Source organism: Alosa alosa, chromosome 13 (genome assembly GCF_017589495.1).
Source record: "Alosa alosa isolate M-15738 ecotype Scorff River chromosome 13, AALO_Geno_1.1, whole genome shotgun sequence".
Classification (NCBI taxonomy): Eukaryota; Metazoa; Chordata; class Actinopteri; order Clupeiformes; family Clupeidae; genus Alosa; species Alosa alosa.
In genome coordinates, this window is record NC_063201.1 from 1,700,626 (window position 1) to 1,720,935 (window position 20,310).

At 42.0% G+C, this 20,310-nt stretch overlaps 2 protein-coding genes across 2 annotated transcripts in view; one reads left to right on the top strand and one right to left on the bottom strand.

Annotated features, from left to right (window-relative positions):
• The first annotated feature begins 5,046 nt into the window (after positions 1-5,046).
• tmem238a (transmembrane protein 238a) lies at positions 5,047-7,122 on the top strand. Its single transcript, XM_048261233.1, has 2 exons — positions 5,047-5,395; positions 6,440-7,122. The coding sequence occupies exons 1-2, from the start codon at positions 5,369-5,371 to the stop codon at positions 6,767-6,769; spliced, it is 357 nt and encodes a 118-aa protein (XP_048117190.1). The 5' UTR covers positions 5,047-5,368; the 3' UTR covers positions 6,770-7,122.
• The window catches only part of si:dkey-17m8.1 (C-Jun-amino-terminal kinase-interacting protein 3), a 25,845-nt gene continuing 12,602 nt past the window's right edge, over positions 7,068-20,310 (bottom strand). The window contains exons 8-24 of the mRNA XM_048260585.1: positions 20,021-20,173; positions 19,129-19,171; positions 18,749-18,873; positions 17,693-17,749; positions 16,496-16,636; positions 14,433-14,559; positions 13,833-13,919; positions 12,609-12,656; positions 12,252-12,393; positions 11,857-11,899; positions 10,870-10,950; positions 10,514-10,730; positions 10,201-10,372; positions 9,931-10,044; positions 9,041-9,136; positions 8,806-8,898; positions 7,068-8,664 (exon numbers count right to left, since the gene is read on the bottom strand). Of these exons, the coding sequence (XP_048116542.1) occupies positions 8,555-8,664; positions 8,806-8,898; positions 9,041-9,136; positions 9,931-10,044; positions 10,201-10,372; positions 10,514-10,730; positions 10,870-10,950; positions 11,857-11,899; positions 12,252-12,393; positions 12,609-12,656; positions 13,833-13,919; positions 14,433-14,559; positions 16,496-16,636; positions 17,693-17,749; positions 18,749-18,873; positions 19,129-19,171; positions 20,021-20,173 (1,849 nt within the window). The 3' untranslated portion in view covers positions 7,068-8,554. The remainder of the gene's footprint in view (positions 8,665-8,805; positions 8,899-9,040; positions 9,137-9,930; positions 10,045-10,200; positions 10,373-10,513; positions 10,731-10,869; positions 10,951-11,856; positions 11,900-12,251; positions 12,394-12,608; positions 12,657-13,832; positions 13,920-14,432; positions 14,560-16,495; positions 16,637-17,692; positions 17,750-18,748; positions 18,874-19,128; positions 19,172-20,020; positions 20,174-20,310) is intronic.

Sequence of the window (20,310 nt, forward strand, 5' to 3'; positions counted from 1 at the left end):
AGCGACAGGCCTGAAGTCATTAAGCTCGCTGGGGTGTGGTTTCTTGGGAACGGGGGTGAAACATGATGTCTTTCACAGTGTTGGAACTTGTCCGAGACGTAGACTCCAGTTGAAGATGTGCTTCAGTGGCTCCCCAGTTCAGCAGCACAGGCCTTGAGCAGCCTTGGACACAGTCTGTCAGGCCCGGCTGCCTTACGAGGATGGAGTTTTTAAAAGATAACTTACTTGGTCGCTGAAATGATGGGGGGATGAGGGAGTGGAGGGTGAGGAGGAGGAGGGGTGCTTCTGTGAGGGTTGTCGTGTGGCTAGAGACTGATGGCCATTGGCTGAAGCCATTGTTGCCGCACTGCTCGTGGTCACCATGTGGGGAAGAGGTGCGATAGCCTGATCAGCAGTGATGATGGAGGGGGGTAAGGGAGGGGAGGGGGGCAGCATCTGAGGTCTGTGTGTCTGATGGCTGTTGACTGAGGTCGTTGTCACCTCTTTGTTCGTGGTAGCCATGTGGGGGAGGGGTGCAATATCCAGTGATGGTGGGGATGAGTGTTGCACTGGTAATGACTCTCCACATAAATATGCGTCATTGAAGCTATCAGTATGTCTACGCTACCAGCTGTCATTGTCATCCAAAAAAGTAATTTGCGCCATCGCGTTTTCAATGACACAGGCTGTAAGAGACTAAAATAGGCCTACAGTATCACAATAACCCCTTTTCAAATTAAAAGTCCCCATAAAGGCAGAAGGCCTTTTCATTCAAACACATGTTATAAGGGGTTATTTGCAATGAGCTACCCCTGCCTTGACTACAAAATAGAGGTTAAACATAGGTCTGACAGTGTTGCTTTGTTTAGGCTATAAGATAAGGTTTAGGCTATAAGATTTAACATTTTCTACCCTCAGTAAATGTCATGTTAAGGTTAGTTTAACAGGTGTGACCTTTACATTATTAAAAGCTTGCTCAGGAGCTATAGGCTTACTCCCTTGATGTAGTAGGCTGTGATGAGATCAAAGTCTTGCTTAAAATTAGTTGAATATAACAACCTGTGTAGGTTTTTATAGGCTGTATTGTAATATGCTATCAATATATTATAATATAATATATTTTAAGTCAATTTATCAATTAGTTTCCACAAAATTCCCCAGAAGTCATCATTTAAGGGGTTATTTAAAAAAAAATTTGTCACGAGGAGCATGCAGGCCCAAAAGTATTTTATCACATGGGGCCCACATTCTCCAGCAGCACCCAATCAATAATTAGTATTTTTGTAAAATGTGACCACCTATTTATGACCGCATTTAATTTTTTTTTTTTTCCCGTCATCTACTTCCTGAATTTTTGGTCAACGATACCGGGACACCCGAACCACGGGACACATGAAATTGGTGGGTATGTAGCCCCACTAGACTTTTACGGAAAAATTTAGTTTGGTCCCCGGGGGCCACTCCCCCACCGCGCTGGGCCCCACCGAGGATGAAGAAATCTTTATGGTATGTTGCTCTCAAGGGCCCACATCAACCTGGCCCATAATCACTCATTTGTGATTTGCACCCCCCCGGTAAAAATGAAAATGCAATATAATTCTGCTTTAATCGCCCCTCTCTTCAGTTAAGATGTTCAGAACTGCACCAAATTTTATGTGTATGATTAACCTGACATTCTCTGGGGGTATGCCGAGTTTCGTAGAATTTCATCCATGGGGGGGTTTAAAAAAACACATTTAGTGACTGTACACTCATTGGCCTGTAGATGGTGGTGCACACACACACACACAGATACGCACATACCATCAGTATCGGCAATTACAACGGCTGATACATAATTACAAATTCAGTAGGATTAAAGTAAAACCAAATATTCATCATAACTAGATGTACCGCATAGCGGTACAAAATATGACCGCCGCTCAGTCCTGTACATTCTTTCCGCGAAAATAAATCACACTAATCAATTTGTCTCCATCTTTTACTCCATCCCCCACTCTTGAAACTTTTGTGTATGCTTGTTTGGCATGCCTGTGTGTGTGTGTGTGTGTGCGGCTGCACAGAAAGTAGCCTAAGAAGTTGTAGCATTGTTATAAAACCTTTAAAATCTCTAAACAATCACAAGTAGGGCAGTTCATCACAGTTCATTCATTGCAACTGGATTGATGAAAGGTCACTTACACCTGTAGGCTACATTGTATTTGGGAAAAGCAAAAGGTATCAGCATAATGTTATATTTTTTATTTATTTATTTATTTATTTATTAATAAACAAAAACATCTCTGTCAGTTCCATGCCGTTTTCAACAGCTATCAAAAACAAAGGTCAATTTTGGATAGATGGATTTTTTGTGAATGTTTCTTCTTCTGCATAAGATCTTAGTCATCTTTAGTTCATGTGATACTTTATTGTAAATGCACAAATTAAGTAACAGTAGTCTGAAACGAAATGCTGTTTTACATCTAACAAGTGGTGCAAATAACTGACATGTCCAAATGGGCCTTGATGAAATCGTAAAGCTAGACTGTTCATACACATTTTAACGGGCCAAAGTTGAAGAGCTGTTGTCCGTTGTTGTTAGATTGCAAATATAGGCTGATTCATGTTCCCTTGCATTGTGTAACTGAGGTCCATGGCTTGTCTGGCTTTCACCAGACCAAGCTCAATCTTTTAAGAAATCAAAAAATAAATAGCGGGCAGATCAGGCTGGGTTCACCCAGCCTAGTCCATAGGCGCCCGATACTGTTTATTTTCTGATTGAGATATCCACGCTCTGGCTATTCTAAATGCAAAAATGCATCAGGGAGTTATGACAAAACTGTAACTAACAAACTAGATCCTTTTTAGATCTACCACCAGGGAACTTTAGCCCCAAGAGGGCTTAATGAAGATTTTGTAATCAGACCTTTTCCGTAATATGAACTTGTAATATGGACTGTGAACAGAAAGTCTAATGAATGATTAGAACTGTATATTTTTGCAAATCTGCATTTGTATACACTAGAGATCTGTTTTGATCTTATATAAAGTTCTACTAATGTTTCTTATAATGTTCTTATGCATTTGTTTGGCATTAGTCATGCCACAAGCTTGCCTGCCATATATGTAAGGGTTAATGAGTCACTGAGCTGGCTCCCCCCTATACTGTAGGCCAGGTGATTTAGACCATGTGCAATGCCTGTGTTTGCAGTGAATCTGAGGAAGAACAATCAAGGTCATAACGTCTTGCCAAACTATGAGAAAATAAAATCAAGAAAAGAAAATACCAAGGAGTGTGTGGACTTTTTCCTTAACACTTTTGCTTGTTTTTGTCCTGTATCTGGGATTGTGCTAAAAAAGTCCCTTTACAAGTTGTTAGAGAATGGAGTCATACACTTTTCTAAGAATCTCTGAATTTAACTGTATAGGTGTAACTAAGCCATATATAATTATTTTACAATCTCAGAGAATCATGTTTATTGGTTGCAAAAGAGTTTGGGGTAGATGGAATGACAGTGGCAACATACTGTAGAATATCGTTCACAATGTATTGTAACATTGTAACATAATGTGTCACAAAAGAACAGTTAACATCGCTATAGAGTCAGGGACATCAGTATAACTTTACCCAATATAGCCTTTAACTTTTTCTTTTTGGGTAATCTTTGAACTATTGTACAGTTGAGTCACATTTCCTATTTGGAAACAGTGGCTGATCTTGCATACATTATTTGGGGACTTGCTGACTGCAGATTTAGAAACCGATATACTGTGGTTTGTTTAAGAGGCACTTTGAAGCTTGCCTAGCAATGTCCATCAATAGGGGGAAGTGAATGGACAGTGTGAGCCACATGACAGTCCCATGTTTGAGGTGGGCTACACGCTTCACAATGACAGCAAAGAGTTGTTATCAGACATTCACTAAGACTTATTACCCAGCATCAATTTATCTAATAAAAACTTTTGGAAGTGCCATTAATGATATGTTATAAAATATTGTAAAATATACCCGACCGAGGACCGAATATTTTAAAATTAAATAAAGGAAAACCGAATATTGATCCTTCATTTCAATTTCCAGTATTATCGCTATGTGGTATATAGGAAGTTGAACCAAGTCAAGCAGTATGTGTGTCTTGCCGCAGAAAGCTGCGTTGTCTGATGGACAAAGCACATAACGATGACAACTCTTTGCAGTCATTGTGAAGCATGTAGCCCTGTAGCTGTAAAAGTAAGTGTTCACATTAATATAATGTTCCCCATACACAAAAAAATATTTGAAAAATATTTTCACAATATATTTTGAAATATATGTACATATTCAAAACTGACAGAAAAAAAATATATTTTTCCAAATAAGTGCCCTTAACGACCCACACTCAGTCAGTCTCCATAGCTTAACATGGTAAAAGTCAATCCCCTACTAAACATATTTCTTAAACTGCTGTCCCACCCCCTTTAATTATAGTATCTACAGATTAATGAGGAGAAAATTAAATTGAAACAGTGATGTATCGCTTGACCATCCATATGGGTCCAGGCCCAAGCAGAGTGTGTGCAGACTGGTATTTCTTATGATGGACCTGGGCCAGCTTCCCTGTGATGGACCTGGACCAAATTTTTTATGATGAGCCTGGACCAACATCTCTGTGATGGACCTGGACCAACATCCCTGTGATGGACCTGGACCAGCTTCACTGTGATGGACCTGGGTCAACTTCCTTATGATGGACCTGGACCAACTTCCCTGTAGATGGACATGAAGCACCTTCTCTGTGATGGGCCTGGACCAGCTTCACTGTGATGGACCTGGACCAACTTCCTTATGATGGACCTTGACCAACTTCCCTGTGATGTACAGGGACAAACTTCCCTATAATGGGCCTGGAATAAACAAAGCAGACAAAAATATTTTGCAGCTTATTGTATAAAGGTTTAAACAGGGCACAACTGACAGATTTGTATTTCCTATTAGCAAGCTATTTTTTTGTATTTTACCTAGCCTAGCAGTTAACATTAGCACTAATTACCATGGCAACAAGATTGCTAAATGATAGGCTAAAGCAGTCACTTTTGTTTGTTGTACATCTTCCAGGAGTGACCACCATTTTGGTCCAGGACCGTCTTTACAATGTTGGCCCAGGATCAACATTGCGGTGTTGGTCCAGGATTAACATTGTAAAAACGGGTTAAATTGAATATGGGCATACATTAAGATTTTTTGGAGGACAAGATCTTCCGAGATCTGCCCTGTCCCAACAGGCAGCATTGCACAATACCCTGCATTGGGGAGGAGCATGAGTGTCAGGGATGAGGTGTGTCGATGCACCTGAAAAACGTGAACACGGAAAACACTGGCAGTGTGTGTTGAAATGGATGTAAGCCGGATGTAGCCTACAGCCCTGTCGGTATGGGTAAATTTGGAAACAGGGACAAGGTAAGAAAACATTTTGAACATGTTCTCGTTGTTGCATTAAGTTCGAAAGAACACAGAGTAGCAGCCTAGACTAACCCAATGTGCTTGAATTTCCCCTTGAGGATCAATAAAGTATCTATCTATCTATCTATCTATCTATCTATCTATGTGCGTGCGCAGGTGCAACGCAGGACAGGTGACATTTGAAAAGTGTGAATTTCGCTAACTTACTACAGCTGGTTTATGGCGTGTTAATTAAACCTATTATTAACTAAACCAATATTTTGTGGTCAATTCACTTTGCAAAGTGAACGTTTTCAGTGTGTTGTTTTCCCCCCCAAGACGTGTCATAATAGGCAATAGCCTATTTACACAAGACAGAACCAGTCTTTCAGGACTGAAGCGCGGTTTTCTCCAGGAAACGATACTTAAAAGCAAACAAGCAATTAAACAGAAAGTCGGTAGCCTAATATGGGCCATGTGTTTATATTTTTGTTGACAAATGCCTGAGTTAACATGAACTGCTGCGCCTGTATCTTTTGATCGTTGTGTAGTCTGCGAATTTTATGTAGTTATTTGCTTAGGCATAGGCTTATTTGTCCCGACTCCGTTAGGCAATAGATCGATTTAACAAAACCTCAAACAGGCCAAGGGAAATCAACAAGCGCAGAAACAGAAGTCCCAGAAACAATAGCATTAGTTGATATGCTGACTATTTACGTTTTTTTTTTATCATAACAAAAATGTGAAGAGGTCTATTGTGTATACAGTCAATGGTAGCCTACACACGCACGCAGCTCAACGGGTATCGGTCATAAGCGCACAACACAACCCTGCTCCACGCCCAGAGGCGCGGCTGTCTGACTCTCGAATGAAGTACCGGTAATGTCAAAAGCCGTGTTGTTTACAAACATCCTGAGAATGGTCTGTAACAGGTTAGAATAGGGCAGGCCTGCCTACCTAAAGTCCTCTGTGCTGCCCCCCCCCCTCATCTCCATCCTGTCGTTAAGTTGCCTGTCTGTACCATGCCAGAATTTGTCTATTTATGTGTTTGCCATTTCACAGGATACATCCTTGGATGATAGTGGGCTGACCCACTGCAAGTTTGTCCTGGTCTTTGCCGTGCTGATGGACCTACTCGGTGTTGCAGCTCTACTGACTGGTGTCTTTGCCCCTCTGGAGATCAAAGGCAGAGACTTTGGTGACTTGTTGGTGTACTCCGGGGCTCTGCTGATCCTGCTCTCCATGGGAGGTTGGGTGATGTGGTACAGTGGAAACATCGAGGGTCTGACTGGTGGCAAAGAGCTCACCTACAAACGAAGCGCGGTGGATCGCTTTGCCCGCTCACTCAGCCGTCGCATACTCCGGCCGCACAGGAGCCATACTGAGCCATAAGTGGGGGTTGGGACTTATGGCAACATGAATACGTCTAGGCCTACGGGGAGGTGGAAGTCTACATGAAGCTTTGGGTGGAGAGGGAAGAGCTGGAGGACATTAGCGAACCAGGACTGAGTTACTTCTGACTTCATTAGAAATGTGTAGCCCACCTTTGATTTCATCGTGCCATTAATTATTGCACTGAAATACAATTAAAAATTAAATACTTATTTTTTGGCATTGCCATACCTAGATTGCAATGCTGTGCATAAGTATTGTATTTCTGACTCTATGAATGTGTAAACGTGACAAGATGCAGATTTAAATATTGTGTGTTTATTAAAGGAAAAAGCCATTGTGTTTGATTTTGACAGCTTTTTGATTCTGTTTAACCGTACCACTCATCTTAAGACAAAGGGTTTTAATTGGAACTTATACACAGAAACAAATATTTTATCCATAACCTATTTCATAGTTTCCGTACAGTAATTCATAGTTTGATAAATTATCATAAAAGTGAGACTCACCCTTACACGACATCCTGCCTCACTCTCAACATAGACTGGAAAATACTGCAATAACTAGAGGTTTACCTCTGCAAATCTCATTTTCAATGCAGAACACAAATCAGGGCAGACACATTAAATACATTGATCATTGGTTTCGGATGTGTAAATGAGTATATGACTACACTAAGGCTCTTAAACAGAACAGTGACAAGTGCTGGGCCTCTTTGTATAGAACTGATAGGCATTGTTTGACAAGATAAGTTCTACACTGCAAAGCACAGATGGTCACATAACACACATGAGGAGAATAAAGTGCCTTTATCCAGCAGCTCTGCATGCAAAGTGCAGAGATGGCGGGTTTTCGTTGACATTTGCATAGACATCCAGTGAACGACAACACTATTGTCTTCATCAGCTTCTATCTCAGACACATACACACACAGACACACAGACACACACGCACACACACACCCTTCCAGAGCAGCTCAGCAGAGTCCCTCTATTCAATCTTCTTGCAACTAGCAGAGTCTCATTGATTCATGAGGTACAAACGGTGGAGAGTGGGAAGAATTGGTGGAGCATACTTTGGACGGAGCACTGGTCACTTTGGACGGAGCCCTGGTCACTGTTAACTGATCTGATCTCTGAGTGGCTAAAGATGAACTTGCATTAACTAACAAAATGCAGGTATGAATAAATATGACAGGACTGTCGATGATGCATGCAGGGATAAACTTCTGCTAGTCACAAACGCCAGACTCTCGCATGAGAGAATTACACTGATTATTTTGCAGTAGGCCACACGAGGACTGGTTGTCAGAGTTTGGATTAAAAACAGAAAAATTAAATACTGACCAATTCACAGCAATTTGGTTCACAACAAAAGAAAGGCACACAACGGGACAACCAATGTTAGGGCCCCACAAGGGGACCAATGCCGACCACCATCCTGAGGCCTGTGGCCATGGTTGTCTTGGAAGTATAAACTTGGTGACAGATTAAGACCAGCATAGATAGTACACATTCACAAGAATAGGGATCCTCCCAGGTATGTTGCTTCTTAAAGCAAAATGATTCCATCTCTCAGATATGAATCCATGGCATAAAGGTAAACTGCGTATCCATGCCAGTATATGTCTTTGGAGAGGCCTGTTACAGGCAAAGGTTGTTACACTGCACTCTATGCAGGTAGGTGGTCAGAAAGCTCCCTACCATCCCCTCAAGGCAAAACGATATTAAGGCTGAAATGTTTTAACCCTCCTCCATCCCCCACACCCAAAGGTCAAAGAGAAGGTCAGAGGGCAGGGTTGGGCACTGAAGGGCTAGCACTCTGCCAGATGATCATGTGACTGCGTTCGGAACGCTGAGGAGCATTCTCGTTTGTTCCATCGCTCGCATCATCTCCTGTGGAAAATAAAAAGAAATGTCTTGTCATTTATTCATCAAAACGTATTACCATATATCTTTATAACTATGAAGACCTAAGTGACAGAGCAGGCAATGACTAGTAAAAGAGGCTGCAGCATCCATTTGGTGGTGACTTACCAATACGGAAATTAATATAGCCCTCTCCTCCACTCAAAATAAGCTGAGAAGTTGAATCAGCACCCTCTGCAGTTGAGGATAAGGTATGACAGCCTGATGGAAAAAGCAGAGGGTGACAGTGAGGGGGTCACAGGGAATTGTGGGTAGGTTACAAACCAGAGTCAAGAAAAAGGTATTACAGCACATTTGTCTGTCCACGTAAACATTGGCTTTCAGCTGAGATGACATTACTCACCAGGTGCAGAGATGATGAACTTTACTGCTTGACGGTGGCCATGGTAACATAGCTGCGCTAAGGCTAAAGTGCAGTATGGGATGGATGACTCAGAGCCTAAGATGGAGGTCAGAATGAAGGGAGGTCAGAGGTCGTGCCTTATTTACCTGACTCTACACAGCTCTCCATGGTCTTCACTAGTATCCCACCTACATACTTGAGACAACTGGGCTTATCCACATGAATTATCATTATCATATAAAACATTAGATCAGACATACTTTTAAACCCTAGAAACTGGGTCAGGCTTTCTAGAAAAGGATTCATACGGTGTTATTTATTAGTGTGTACCTCTGTCCATTCATGTGTGTATTTCAGCATTTCTCTGAGACGTATGTAAAAATGAGACTGAGAAGATATAAATGTTTGCATCCCAGTCTTTGTCCTTGTACACTGTTTCAGCTCATTTCTAATACAATACTATTGAGGCATCAGCCTCTGAGGGCCGTTTCCTCCTTTCTACTTATGCACAAATTAAAGGTTGTATCAGCGATAGCGGGGACGTCACTTCTGTTGATGGTCAAACAAAACAGAGAGCTAGCTCGCTGCTCCCTCCCCTTCCCTCCCGTGCAATTAAAACTCTTCTAAACAGCGCATCTCATTGGTTATTGGTTGAAACACTTTATTTTGCCTTTGAGTGGTTGCCAACCCTTGTTGATAGCAATTGTTTTAGTGTACAGATCTCGGAGCCTAGGCTGCCTACAGAGACGCGTTTTTTTTGACGGCCTGCTTATAGGGCAGGCAGCTAGCGGGTCGTCTGGAAAGATTAGATGAATGTGATCATTTATGTTTGGGCCTTTTTTGGGCCTGAAATCGCTGATACAACCTTTAAGCCAAAAGCTTGGACTCACTGAGATTGAGAGGGACAGAGAAAATGGCTCCACTGGCGCTGCCTACCCACAGACGCCCACAGATCACAGCCAGTGCAGACACCTGGAGGGGAGACAGAGACAGGAAACCAGCACCTGAACCAGAGAGAGAGATAGATAGAGAGAGATAGAGAGAGAGAGAGGGAGAGAATATGAGAGAACAGAGAACAATGACCTCAGCAATACTCAGGTTATTTCTATGCAACATACTATGTCATTGAAGGGGAAACACCGTGGCCTTTTGATCCTAACCTAGTGCTTTGGTCACCATAGGTGACAAATCCACTTCCTGCAGAGGCCGGCCGGTGGCCCAGTCGAACAGCCTGAGAGTGGGGTCCAGCCGACAGGAAGCCCAGACGCCACTTCCTGCTGCACACAGGAAGCGCACCTGCTGCTCACTGCGCTCTGACACTGTAAACGATTTCTGGGAGAGAGGGAGAGGGGGAGAGAGGGAGAAATAAATAAAAGAAAGAAAGAAGCAGAAGAACAAAACAAAACTGCAACAAGAAGCACAGACGCCTGACTGTAAATGTGAACTTCGCATGTGTTTGCTTTTCAGTCTCACCTCTACTTTTCGACTTGTTACATCGATCATGTGGATCTTGTTCCAGTAACCGACCCATAATCCCTCCCCTTTTGCTAGGCAACAGCGAATGGGCTGTACAGGGGGTGCACCTAGAGACATCTCCTCTTTCGATTGGAGATCCCAGCCACTTATGCTGTGGCTGAAGAAAGCCAGAGTGCCATTGGCTAACCCAGCTATCACTTTACCCTGTGAATACCTGATTAGAGAAAGGACACACACACACACACGTTTAAGTTTATGTGGTCAAATGATGTCAGATGCACAGCTGAGGACAAAAATCAACTATGGAGTAACAGAACAATTATTGTATTTCAGAAAATAGTAGAAAAGCTCACGTTAGAGAGTGCACCCCCTCTGCGAGGGTGACGGACTGAAGACACCTCCGTCTAGAGGTGGAGGCTGGATGGACCAAGAGACTGGTGGGGAGGGAGGAGTGCAAACACACAATTGTTAATGACAGTAGGCATGTAGCTTACATGTACATTTACATTTTTTACATTTAGCAGACGCTTTTATCCAAAGCGACTTACAAAATGAGACTTTAGATAAGAATGAATACGGCATCACTCAATGCTATTACTAGAGGATGAGCATGCAGACATTATAAGTACTAATCAAAGTGTAGTAGAGGATGAGCATGCAGACATTATAAGTACTAATCAAATAGAGGATGAGCATGCAGACATTATAAGTACTAATCAAATAGAGGATGAGCATGCAGACATTATAAGTACTAATCAAAGTGTAGTAGAGGATGAGCATGCAGACATTATAAGTACTAATCAAATAGAGGATGAGCATGCAGACATTATAAGTACTAATCAAATAGAGGATGAGCATGCAGACATTATAAGTACTAATCAAAGTGTAGTAGAGGATGAGCATGCAGACATTATAAGTACTAATCAAATAGAGGATGAGCATGCAGACATTATAAGTACTAATCAAAGTGTAGTAGAGGATGAGCATGCAGACAGTATAAGTACTAATCAAATAGAGGATGAGCATGCAGACATAAGTACTAATCAAATAGAGGATGAGCATATGCAGACATTATAAGTACTAATCAAAGTGTAGTAGAGGATGAGCATGCAGACATTATAAGTACTAATCAAAGTGTAGTAGAGGATGAGCATGCAGACATTATAAGTACTAATCAAATAGAGGATGAGCATGCAGACATTATAAGTACTAATCAAAGTGTAGTAGAAGGAGAAAGTGGTAGAAGAAGGAGGTAGAGGAGGCAAGAGAGGGAAGTGCATCATGTTAGGTTTGTTAGGTATCTATGAGGATTTGTCGTTTATTTCAATGTAGCCACTCACCCCCCGTCCTGAGTCCCTATCCATATCGTTCCAGAAGTCTCTCCTGAAGAGGAGGGAGCAGAAGGGTCAGTGCTGAAAACATCCTACTTCAAGTGACCAACAGATGATTGGGTGAAAAACATAATGGGTGAAAATATGTGACACAGTTATATGACAAAATGACACCGAAATCCACCATATCATTTCATCCCTTTCTCCATACAACTTTTTTTATGAAGTAAGAGTTCTAAACGGGTTGGTAAATGTCCAGCATTCCCTGTCGTGTGGAAAATCCTGTTTTTGAGAGACTGCAGTTCATGCCGCACATTCCCTGTCATGTGGACAATCCTGTTTTTGAGAGACTGCAGTTCATGGTTCTCATTTGGAGAACACACACTTGTGCTGCCTGCACCCACCTGTAGGGGGCACCACACAGATGCACAGAGCCGGAGAGGTGGGCGGGAGGCTGAACTGATCAAGGATGGTATTGGACCGAGTCGGGTCAATGATGGTGACGTCACTACTGGACGCAGGACCAGAGAGCGCCCAGACGGAACTCTGGATGCAGGAGTGGAATGTTTGCGTTAGTGACAGACAGGTCATGACCAATGATGGACAGCGTGACTCCACTTAGTTGTGTTCTATAGAATTGAAGCCACAGTTCTATACAGTCTGTGGTCATGACCTATTGCCATGATAGGCACTAGGCACTTTATGGCACACAGGAATGACAGAAATGCAGGCGAATGGCATTGTTGGGTAGATGATCTTACCATCTGCTCTTTGGAGACCTCAGGGGTGACAGCAACAGCACACGTCAGCTACAGAGAAAGAGAGGAGTTTGTGTGTGAGAGATTTTTGAGAAATACGGATCTAATCTCTGTCTTTAAAAACAGAAGGAGACCATCAAGAAATAATATTTGTATTAGTACTAGGGCTGTCAAGCAATAATAAAAAAATCTAATTAATTACATACTCTGTGATCAATTAATCTAAATTAATTACATGCATCAATTTTTTGGTTTTGGTTAATGCAAAGGGAGTTAGATATTAGGTCATAGGTAAACTTGCTAAGTTTGCGTCTAAACACCTGGACGAGTGTGGTTTGAAAAGGCTAGCTTTATTTATAAGGGGTGTGCTAGCTCGTACCTCTGGGTTAGCTACTAAATGCTTTGCGTTGAGATGATATTTCAGACTTGACAAACTCCTACGGTACGAAAACTCCTTCTAGCAGAAATGGCAAAGGTCATTACGGAATGCGATTAATCAGTTATTTTTTTTTAACGCGTTTAACTTTTTCTCTGATGACTTAATCTAAATGATTGCGTTATTTTGACAGCTCTAGTTAGTACAGAAAATGAAACATAACAAGACATGACACATGAATAACAGAGTCAGTCTTTTCACCCACTCTCTCTGAAACACAAAGAAAACACTTACTCAACCTCACAAAAGTCTTAACTGAGTTACTGAATCACACACACACACACACACACACACACACACACACACACACACACACACTATTCCTGTTTGCTTTTGTTTATGTAAAACACACTGAATGTGTATGAAATGCGCTATATAAATAAAGTTGACTTGACTTGACACACCCGTTTCTGTGCATTCATCAGCCTCTGTGCATAAGACCACTAAAAGGTATATCACCACTATGTGGATACTGTTTTTAGAATTGATTTAGATTTTAGAAGTGTTAGTATAATTTGTATTTTTGTAATTTGTATTTTAGTATATTTTTATATATTGTATTAAGTGTTAGTATAATTTGTATTTTAGTATATTTAGCATATTCTTTATCTTCTACTGTCCTTACTGCTTAGTTGTGTTTTTATATTATATACTTTAATTACTCTTTCTGCTGTTAAAGAATGTGTTTGTGTTGTATGTATGCTGCTGAGACCTTGAATTTCCCCTGGGGATCAATAAAGTATCTATCTATCTATCTATAAGAGGTAAAGGTGACCAGTTTCCATGGTTACCTTGGCTGTGGCGTCTCTTTGGTCAAGCAGCCTCAGCTGCACCAGCACAGGCACGTCTTTGGGCTCAGTGGTGAGCAGAGAAGAGTCCTGGAATGCGCAAACCTGCCTTGCCTGCGCGCGGCCTCGCCAAGACGCCTTGCCTTGGCGCATACACACAGCGTGCACACACACACACACGCGCACACACAGCGCACGCACACACTGCACGACGCTGACACACACACGCGCCCGCGGCGCGCACACACACGCACGCACACACCATGACGCCGCGACGCACACACACACACGCGTGCACACACACACACACACTTAATTCAACAAGGGGGACCTCTGAGGTCTACATTTGGTACATGTGTGTGTGTACAGTGCATACATACATACATACATACATACATGCATACATATTTATTTACACAATTATTATAAATCCCATATTTTCTGTGTGGAAAGACACTTGACCGTTCAATGCATGCGTGTTTCTATGTGTGTTTCAGAAATCATTTGGAAGAAATGAGAGCCAACTTATGGTATGAGTGTATGCATGAATTGTATAAGTCAATGAGTGACTGTGTGTGTGTGTGTGTGTGCGCGCGCACACACCTGTACATTGGTGTGGGACAGAGGCATGCTCCACCCATGGACTTGGCGTTTCCCCAGCGTGCCCCACACGTGGGAGCGGATCTCCCTGTACAGCTCCCGCCTCCTCACACGCGGGGAGAACGAGCCCCTGGACCAGACAGGGGAGGGGAGGAACTTATACATTAGTTAAAATAACAATTTTAAATAAAGTTGAAAAAGCATACTAAGCATACTAAGCATAATAGTAATAGTAAAAGGTGACAAGTAGTTGCCATGATTCATATTGACTCTGCAGCAGTTCATGGGGGAAAGGGGTTAGTGTGCACATTACCAGCAGATATACCTTTTACTATATATACACACACATTACCAGCAGATATACCTTTTACTGTATATACATTACTATATATATACACATTACCAGCAGATATACCTTTTACTGTATATACATTACTATATACACATTACCAGCAGATATACCTTTTACTATATATACATTAGCAGCAGATATACCTTTTTAATAAATATACATTACCAGCAGATATATCTTTTACTATATATACATGACCAGCAGATATACCTTTTTAATATATATGCATTACCATCAGATATACCGTTTACTATATAAACACATTACCAGCAGATATACCTTTTACTATATATACACATTACATGCAGATATACCTTTTTAATATATATACATTACCAGCAGATATACCTTTTACTATATATACATTACCAGCAGATACCTTTTTAATATATATATATATATATATATATATATATATATATATATATATATATATATATATATATATATATATATATATATATATATATAAACATAATTTTTCATGGTGTATGATGAGGACTACCCTCCAAGTTATATCATAATCCTACATGATGCATAGTCCATTGTGCATACTCTATGATACATTATGTAACGAAAGGGCATAATAGCCTGCAGAAATGTCATCATGTCCAGTTGTTAGTCACCTATCTGAACTTGCGTGATGTATTTTGAGGCCCTTTTGCAGCTCCGATTTCAAGTCTCTCGGTCTGAAAAGGGCACCAGTACTAAGCAGGCCAAAGGTAGGCCGAGACTTCCTAGAGACAATGGGATAAATTGTGTGCTTAAGTGGTCTATGGCAAATCGCCATATCTTGTGTGCGTAAGTGATCTATGGCAAATGCAATTTTACAAAACCAGGTATCAATAGTATTCTGTAATGCTCTTAAAAATGCCCCTCATCAGGGGAGCTGTAGCACAAGCTGTAGTGTTCTTACCACTTTTGGGTCCAAGTGCCCACAGCGACCTGGGTTTCATTTCTGACCTGTGGTCTTTTTCCAATCCTACTCCCACATCTCTCTCCAACTCTGTTCCTGTCAATCTTTACCATCTTATCTGAATTAAAGTCAAAAGGCCGCCCCCCTCCCCCAAAGTAAATAGAAAAGTGACCTTAGCTAGGTAGAGCAGAGCACAAATTGACCTTAGCTAGGTAGAGCAGTGCACAAATTGACCTTAGCTAGGTAGAGCAGAGCACAAATTGAGCCTCAGTGTAGGTTTTGTGGTTCGCTATTCTTTCTTTCAATCTACACGTTGCTTTTTCAATAGGTGCACCTGCCTATTCTTCCTGTCAAGGCGTGCAGGTCTTCATATGCACTTGTGATGCTGTCTTTTGGCATTTTGTTCTGTACATTCATCGGAGTTAAAAGGAGACATGGGGTACGAACACTGTAAATAAGCCAGGAGTAGCACTCTGTAAATAAGCCAGGTCTGTCTTCATAAATCTGAACCAAATGCTGCATGATCTGTGAGCCTCAACATGCTGTATGATCGCTTGTCTGTGAGCCTCAACATGCTGTAAACAGCTGTTTATGGGATCTGTGTATGTGTGTCTGTAAGCCTGAACTTAACAGGCCCTAATTCAAATGAAAGACAAAATCTATAGTCTAACTATATATATATGCTATGCTATACTATGCTAATTTAATATCCGAAAACTCCAGCCTTGGCTGGTCAGCCCAGGGTCAAAGTCTTGTGTTATGTAATGTAATGTGTTTCTGTGTGTGTGAGTCACTCACTCTGTCTGGGTGTTGTTGATGGACAGTCGCTGTGGAGACGTGGTGGGGGACCGGTAGGTTGGCGTCACCGTGGGCACATTGATAGCTAAAGAAGCAGGCGGAGCCATTGGGGGCTTAGCCAGGCCAAAGAGACGGTTAAACCTGAAACAGCAGGATATGGTGAGGGATATCAGCAATCAGTATGACACCTAGACCTTTGACCTTAAAATACAGGGGCTCATAAGTATACATACCCCTTATGTTAAATTCCCATAAAGGCAGGCAGATTATTATTTTTAAAGGCCAGATATTTCATGGATCCAGGATACAATGCATCCTGATAAATTCCCCTTTGCCTTTGGAATTAAAATAGCCCCACATCATCACATACACTGCAAAAACTGCTTATCTAACAAAATCTAACCAAGTGTTATTCATCTTATATCAAGATAAAAAAAACTAGTTGGTATTGTTTTCAGGATAAAGAGACTTACCTAGCGCTTTCTTGTGAAATCATTTGACTTAATTTAAAAAAAAAAAAAAGACTTATTTTAAGACATCTCATCTTGAAAACAAGCAAATTTGTCTGTCAGTGCGTTAAGCAAATTTGTCCTTAAAACAAGCAAATTTGTCTGCCAGTGCGTTGAGCAAATTTGTCTTGATAAGACTCCTTAAAATAAGTTAAAGTCTTCTTAAATGAAGTCAAAATGATCTTTTGAGAGGGCGCTAGGTAAGTCTTTTCATACTAAAAACAATACCAAATAGATTTTTTTAATCTTAGTATAAGATCAATAACACTTGGTTAGAATTCATTTTTTGCAGTGTACCCTTCACCATACCAAGATATTGGCATGGTTTTATTTCAGTTAGCCTAATAGCTGGTTTGATTTGCATCGAGAGACAATCTTATGTAAAAGTACCCGATGCCAATCGTGTATACTTATGAGCCCCTGTATTTTAAGGAAGAACATTTATTTATTTACGATACATTATTCTTTCACAAAGAAAATTGGTGTCCTTAAAGGTTGGATTTTTCCTCATTTTTTAATGAAGGCATTAAGATCAAACCCAAAAGATGTTTTTTTATTCCTCTTTTTAGTCAACTTTAGCATGTGTATGTACATGGTATGTAAACTTCTGGTTTCAACTGCAGATATACAGTACATACAGACTGCATAATGTCAGTCTTTAATGAAAATTAAAAACAAGTCTTCTCACTTTGTCCAGACACTGCTCTTCCGGTCCTCAACAGGAGGTCTCTCATCTTTGGTGACTCTAAAGGTGGACAGAAAACAGAGCATTGTTACAGCACCAGAGACCATAATTAGATCAGATTCAGCTTATTTGCCATTGTGTACAGAACAGGTATTTAGTAAATGCAATTTGTGTCTGACCGCCCAAAGCTCAAAGGCTGAGTCTGCTGTGAAGTAACCCGTTTGGTGATTTATCCGTTTCACTTCTGAGTGACATGCTGCTGAAAAGTTCATGGCTTCACTTCAATTCGTCCTCCGTCACTAAAACCTATATTCTCTTCAAAAATCTTTTTGTCACGTCTATGGCAACGCTCAACCCTACATGTACATGATTTACTACTGTGCTGTAGTGCCAAGCAGACACTGTGCGATTTTGACACAATTTTAGCCCTGAATCAGTTCTGACTACCTTTTTAATCAGCCTGAATTCCTATTGGATATGTTGTGTACTTTGAACAAGTTCACAATGTCTGATTAAAAGACGTCACAATCAATGTTCCAGCTCCGATTCGATCCGAATGGATTTCTGGCATGACAGATTTTTTTGCTATTTGTCTTGCTGTGTGAGTACGTACTGTTTAACGTACAGTATGATTGAAATGTGTAGTGTGTGAGTTACCACATTGTGCGCGAATGAAAAAAAACAACAAAAAAAAGCAGCGTCACACCCCTTGCTGTAATGCCTTGCCACCCATTTGGACCACTGAGCTAGAGATAGTGAAACACACACAGCACACAGTGAACACACAGTGAGGTGAAGCACACACTGATCCCGGCACAGTGAGCTGCCTGCAACAACAGCGGCGCTCAGGGAGCAGTGAGGGGTTAGGTGCCTTGCTCAAGGGCACTTCAGTCGTGCCTACTGGTCGGGGTTCGAACCGGCAACCCTCCGGTTACAAGTCCGAAGCGCTAACCAGTAGGCCACGGCTGCCCCAAACACACGGCTGTGTGTAGTACATACTGAGCTTAGTTCAGGAGGCAAGGAGCAAGGTAGAGATAGAGAAGTGTCCGGCTAGGTCACCTGAGAGTCTGTGCACGCCTCACAGCCTCCTGCAGCTCAAACAGACGCTCCTTATATTGGTTCTTCTCCATGACCACCCGCGCCATCTCTGACCGCGAGAACCTCCGCAGGGACATGGGCACAGCCTGGGCACCATGGAGACAGAGAGATAGAGACAGAAGAGAGATGGACATCAAAGAGGTATCTATAGAATAGTGAACATCAAAGAGGTATCTATAGAATATTTAGCTATTTTATATAATAACATGACTCATGAATGACCTATGATTTATTGTTATCACTCAGAATGGATAGAAACACACACACACACACACACACACACACACACACACACACACACACACACGCACACTCACACGCACACTCACACGCACACTTACATCAGGGTCATCTGACTGAATGGCTTCTAGCTCGTTGCGAAGTCTGCGGGGCAGAGAGGAAATAGGGAGGACATGAAAAGGACAAGAGGTTGCCATGGAGACCATGAACGACAACACGTGAAATGGGCGCATGACGCATGACGTGAAATCAAGACAGAGATAATGAGAACATCTTTAGGCCACTGGGGACCACGGAGTTGTATGAGACAACTATGTGACATACAGTGAACCTGACAGGTCTACAAAAGAGAGCTAGCCATCGCTCCTCTGTATGCCTGTATCTTCTGATCAGGTCTACAAAAGAGAGTTAGCCATCGCTCCTCTGTATGCCTGTATCTTCTGATCGTTTTGTTGTGGCTGTGTTTCTTTAAGTGATCATCTGGGACAGACCACACCACGTCAGACCAGTATCACTGACAAAAACTCTGCAAAACAGTTCATTCAGTCCTTCACCAACTGGCCACAGCACAAACAAAACATGTGGCAGATAGTGAAAAGAATCTCCTTCTATCAGCACACTGCCAAATGCCACTTCCTTCCTGCTTCTATCAGCACACTGCCAAATGCCACTTCCTTCCTGCTTCCTGCTTCTATCAGCACACTGCCAAATGCCACTTCCTTCCTGCTTCCTGCTTCTATCAGCACACTGCCAAATGCCACTTCCTTCCTGCTTCCTGCTTCTATCAGCACACTGCCAAATGCCACTTCCTTCCTGCTTCCTGCTTCTATCAGCACACTGCCAAATGCCACTTCCTTGCTTCTATGCTTCCTGCCACTTCCTTCCTGCTTCTATCAGCACACTGCCAAATGCCACTTCCTTCCTGCTTCTATCAGCACACTGCCAAATGCCACTTCCTTCCTGCTTCCTGCAAACCTGGCTTCCTGCTCTTACCGTTTCGTCTCCTCCTCCATCTCCCTCATTCTGCCCTCCAATCGTGCGACGGTTTCCTGAGAGGAGCTGACCTCCAGGTTAAGAGCTGACCTCTCATTGGTCAGCTCCTCGACGCGACAGATCAGGGCCTTCCTGGCTGCGTCCACCATTTCGCTGAGCGAGAGAGGGGAAAAAAAAAGGATTGTGTACACGTAAAGGATAGAAATAAAGCCACCACACACGGCCGGCGAGGCGACAGTCAAACGCGACAGTGGAATTCTGTTAATCGCTTTACTACACACACTACTGGC

Coding starts and splice junctions, on each gene's coding strand:
- tmem238a (XM_048261233.1), top strand. CDS start 5,369: ATGGGTAAATTTGGAAACAGGGACAAG. Junction 5,396..6,439: donor AATTTGGAAACAGGGACAAG/GTAAGAAAACAT, acceptor GCCATTTCACAG/GATACATCCTTGGATGATAG.